General features: G+C 48.3%; 1 protein-coding gene across 1 annotated transcript in view; it reads left to right on the forward strand.

The window, feature by feature from the left end:
* Window positions 1-698: 698 nt before the first annotated feature.
* The window catches only part of shha (sonic hedgehog signaling molecule a), a 7,221-nt gene continuing 2,700 nt past the window's right edge, over window positions 699-5,219 (forward strand). Inside the window, exons 1-2 of the mRNA XM_037694114.1 lie at window positions 699-1,306; window positions 4,164-4,425. Of these exons, the coding sequence (XP_037550042.1) occupies window positions 1,007-1,306; window positions 4,164-4,425 (562 nt within the window). The 5' untranslated portion in view covers window positions 699-1,006. The remainder of the gene's footprint in view (window positions 1,307-4,163; window positions 4,426-5,219) is intronic.

Raw genomic sequence — 5,219 nt, forward strand, 5'->3', positions numbered from 1 at the left:
GTTTTCCTTCTAATCTAATCTGAGCAGTTTCAAAGCAACATTCAAAAATGTTTGCTCGGATTTCTCAAGGCTTTGAGTTAAGAGGAAGATCCCAAGTTTCTCCAAGAGGAAGTTTTGCACCATTTGCGCGCGCGGTTTAACGGAAAGACCCAATAAAGTTTTGTGTGTTTCCACCAAGTAAACTCTATTCCATTCCGTGCTGTTTGCTTTTGTTTCATTTTTTTTAAGTGAGTATGGATAACTGCCAAACCATCCATCACAGGTATGCGCAGTGCGCGCCCACGAGCAGCTTTAATTCTCCTGCAAACGCAGTCTGCGCGAAGAGCTGCTCCCAGACGCACCATACACACACACACACACACCTCCACACACACACACCCAGTGAAATCACTTCACCTAACTGCTGCTTCAGATTGAAGATCAGCTCCGAGCAACTTGTCCTGCCTGTTCCTCCTCCTGTGGAAGGGCAGAGAAGAGAGAAAAGACGGTTTATAATTGATGTTTTCCCATGGAGGAGCCCCTCCTCCATGCAGCGGAGGCTAACCCTAAAGTGGAAGAATCTTTTAAGATTTTTTTTTTTTTTTTTTTTTTTGTGGGATAACATCAGGAGGGTTTGTCTATGCGAGCCAATCAAGTCCCTCCCCTGCTGTATAGATCGGTGCTATAATACAAAGCAGTAAAACGGTCGGCTCACACAAGCAGCTGCAGCTCGCCTCCACATCCCGTGGCTTTATAATTCCCCTCACTACTTTTTTCTCAGCTTTTTTCGATGTGCCCATTTATTGGCATTTGTGTGACGCGCCCATTTCCGCACCTGCCGCGATAGAGAAGAGCAGGCGACGGCGAAGTAGAAGAGGAGACAAGGACATTGCAAGAGCCTTTTATTTTATTTTAATTTTTTTTTTTTTTTTTTTTTTTGGGGGGGGGGGGAGGCAGACGGCTGAGGTAGCAGCAGTGACTCGTTTAGGGTCTTAGAGGAGGAGGGAGAAGAAGAAGAAGGAAAAAAATGCTGCTTTGGACCAAAATAGCTTTGGCTGGTCTCATCTGCTTGTCCTTGGTGTCCTTTGGGATGGGATGCGGACCGGGAAGGGGGTACGGCAGGAGAAGGCACCCGAAGAAGCTGACACCTCTCGCGTACAAGCAGTTCATCCCCAACGTGGCGGAGAAGACCCTCGGGGCGAGCGGCAGATACGAAGGCAAGATCACAAGAAACTCGGAGCGATTTAAGGAGCTGACGCCCAATTATAACACAGACATCATCTTCAAGGATGAGGAGAAGACCGGAGCGGACAGGATGATGACTCAGGTGAGGAGACAGATTATTATCATTATCATTTGCGTCTCCTAACGCACCATCACTGCGCGCAGCCTCCTTGCAGACACTGCCAGTGAAGTGCGTTGTACCCGCCGCGGAACTCTTCCCTCTGCGCCTTTTGGCTGCACTTTCTGCGCCAGCATGGGGAGGTTTCCATGCAGCTGCAGGCTCGGAGCGCTGCAGCTGGAGGAGTGATGCGTTCAGGCGGGCAGTCAGGACACTCGGCCTTCATTATTGTGACAGCGTACTTGAAATATTCATGCGCCCCTCTCCACATATCTATATTTGTACCTCGATTTGAGAGCCCCGCACAGCCTCGTTTGGCTTAGATTTCGTGATATACCTTGTTGGAGCGCCTTTCTCCCATAATTCCCAGCCCTTTGCTGCTGATGCGCACCGCTTCCACCAGCTGGGCTCATTGAGGCATGGCGAAGTTCATTCAGACGTTTGTTTTCCTGCTCATCTGGTCATGTGCAACATTTCTTTGAGAGCTTCCTGACCACTGTCGGGACTTAGAAATCCGGTTCATGAAGGGTGACATCTTCTTCCATCCTCATCCCCAATCCGTTTGGCACGGATTAAGCAGAGAGAGACTGCCTCGGATTCTGTTCGGATGCCGCGGCTCTTCATCAGCGTGACTTTTAGCACTCTGATCTTGGTGAATTATGCAGCGCGCGCGCGGCTCGCATTGGCTCAGTAAGAACAAAATCCCCCTGTGGTGACAGGGGTGATGAAGCCATCAGGCAGGCGCGCTCTGGTCTCCAATAGCGCTATGTATGCGCATGAGCTCCAATGAAATATTCACCGTGCGCGTAGTTCTCAGCCCTCCCCGCGCATCTCCTCATCGTCTATAGGCTCTCAAACATCTGGAAACCGCTGATCAGGGAGGATGTGCTGGAGGTTTTTCTCCCCCACTCTAACAAGAACTGTGGAAGTTTTTAAATCATATTTCTTAGGAAAATATTTTGATGCAATATTTAACTCCCACGTGGTCGGTTCAAGCAAAAAAAAGAATGTGGGAGGGTCAAAATGTGACCAAAAATATCAGCTTTCGTTCATGTTTTTCTACCTTTGTGCTCCCCCATTTCTATTATTTCTTTCGTATATTTACTTTGTCACCAAAACATTTCAGCCAACAACACAACCAAGGCTGTGCATAAAGTGAAACAACTTTTGAGGACCCCTCACGAGCCCATATAACACTTTAACCGTCTGGTTTGGTTGGGAGGTCAAAGTAACAGTTTTGCTCGTGTTTATCACATCATAAAGTGTTCCACCTGAAACATCTCGAGCAGTGAATGAGGCTGCGAGTGACAGAAGCCTTACCACATGGGGATTTACGCTGTGCCGGCCTTGTTGACTCTGTTCCGCGGTTTTGCACTTGAATCCAGCGCGCTTTTACGCACGGCTTTTACGCACGGCTTTTACGCACGAACGCTACGGACTCGTTCTGTCGTCGTTCCGGAAACAGATGCTGTACATGAGAAGAGGCGCGTGTCTGCAGAAGTTCTGTTTAGATGTGCACAGTGAACAAGTTATGGAATCAGCTCACTGAAGTCGAGCCAGGACCGAGGACTGCGGGGCACGGAAACGAACTGACAGATGCTTTTGATTTGATGACGTTTTACAGATAATTTCCAGAAGTTATGGGGCTACCTTTTAACTTTAACCCACCTCAGTCAAACCCTAATTAAAAGTGTTTACCTCTCCTTTTTTTTTTAAACGGGTTTTCCAGAAAATCAAAAAGCTTCAGATTAAGAGCTCAAACTTAAAAAGAAGTATCTTTTAAACAGGTGCGTCTGCGTTAAGAGCCCGCAGTCTCTCTTCCCACACTGCAAACGAGTCGGAAAATATTTGGCTTGTTTGCGCTGACAGGTAGCTGATAAGTGTTTCCTCTAACCAAATCATTTGTGAAAAGATTAAGAGGCGGGCTGTTGAACAGCACAAAGCTCCGGGCCGAGGCGCCCCGCTGCGCTTCACGGTGGCTGAGCAGAATGTGGATGGATCTGCGGCACACGACCTGATGAATTAATAAACAGGTCGGGCTTCACGGCTTTTGACTCCCACCAGTCCCGCTCCGTGGAGTTTGTTTTCATTCTCTCTTTTTTTTTTTTCCTTTTCATTTAATGTGTTCCACAAGTGTGGCACAGATGCGCATTAGGCAACTTTCTTGTTTTGGAGGGGACAGTATATATCACAGGTCTGTCAGTCTGCAGCTGGAACACCTCCACTTAAGGAGGCATGTCACGTTTCCAGGACTTTGCAGGAGGAGAATAATGAAAGTCTCCCCTGCGCTTTTATGGGGGTCTGAAAAGCATCGATGTGCGGCTTTATTTGACATTCTTGGAGAAGGCCATGCATCTTCACTGGAAGGTTCAAGCATCACATATTTAGAGGATCATCTTCATATGTAGGAGCATTTATAATGCAGTAATGTTATTCTTAAGTCAACACTTTTTTAAGAAAAAAAAAACAGAGAGAGAGAGAGAGAGAGAGATGCTGCTCGCACCTTCTCGAGGCTAAATATGTTATAGGGCCAGTGAAGCGAATGCAGTGCCTTGTCAATATTTCATGAGCAGCTTTCTTACCCGAGATGTGCCCTCTGACGCTGCTGCTCGCGCTCAGAAGTGCAAGCTCAGGATCAGAGCGGGGTTTCAGCATCAGCTGAGACCATTCAGGATGGATGGGGCTTCATGGAGGCCAAATAGCATCTCTGATTGTTGGATGAATGTATATTTATGTGAAAGAGAGGGAGAACGATTTATTCAAGCGTGGCTGGGTTTGGTCCTGGCATCAACCCCATTTTTTTGTGCGCACTCACTGACCCATTCCTTCTCCCTCCCCGCAGAGATGCAAAGACAAGCTGAACTCTCTGGCCATCTCGGTGATGAACCAGTGGCCCGGGGTGAAGCTCCGGGTCACCGAGGGCTGGGACGAGGACGGACACCACTTCGAGGAGTCCCTCCACTACGAGGGCAGGGCTGTGGACATCACCACCTCTGACAGAGACAAGAGCAAATACGGAACTCTGTCCAGGCTTGCGGTGGAGGCCGGGTTCGACTGGGTCTACTACGAGTCCAAAGCGCACATCCACTGCTCTGTGAAAGCAGGTAAAAGCACGCAGAGTGCGCGCACTCCGGTGCAAGAGGAGAAAATCCGTTCAAGTTAATCCTAATGGAAAAAAATCTATTAATGTATTTTTATTTCATTGAGTTAAAATGAGTTAAAAATCAGGTGTCACGCATATTTTGTTCCTTCAGATAATTACTGGCAGATTGTTCAATTAGTTTCATAAAAATATCCAATTAATAGAAAAAGAATGGGACGTTTCCCAGTAAGTGTGCAGCTCATTCCCTGATCTTATATCGCCCCACACCGACCCCTGGAGGGAACCACGGCTGGAAGGCAGCTCTGCTCTGCAACAAGAACACATGCACAAAATGAAAGATTTATTGTGTAAAACCCACTCGAGTTTTTCCCCACTTCAAACTTCACTGCTGGTCCAGTTTGCATGCATCATGGCTCATGTCCAGGCCTTTTAGAAAAAGAAGGGACAAACGAGAGATGTTTATTCTCTCTCCTCTGATTGCTCAGACTTTATTGATAAATCTCTCATTTATCATTCCACTCACACGTTTTGAGATCACAGCGTGATCTGGGAGGGGGGGACGTGTCATCAGGGGTCATGCGACTTTACCAAAGGGATTTGGGCCCGGACAATGTGGATTCGGTCGGTCTAAGTCTGGTTTTCACTTGTCACCTTATTTCATGGAATCTTAGAAAGCAGATTAACTCCCCCCCCCCCCCCCCCCCCCCCGCCCCCTCACCACCCCCCCCCCCCCCCCCCCCCCCCCGCCACGCCCGCCGCCGTGGCGGCCCGCGGGCCGACTCAAAAAAACACACA

The sequence above is a fragment of the Nematolebias whitei genome, chromosome 20 (assembly GCF_014905685.2).
Source record: "Nematolebias whitei isolate Nwh7 chromosome 20, NemWhi1, whole genome shotgun sequence".
NCBI classification, from domain to species: domain Eukaryota; kingdom Metazoa; phylum Chordata; class Actinopteri; order Cyprinodontiformes; family Rivulidae; genus Nematolebias; species Nematolebias whitei.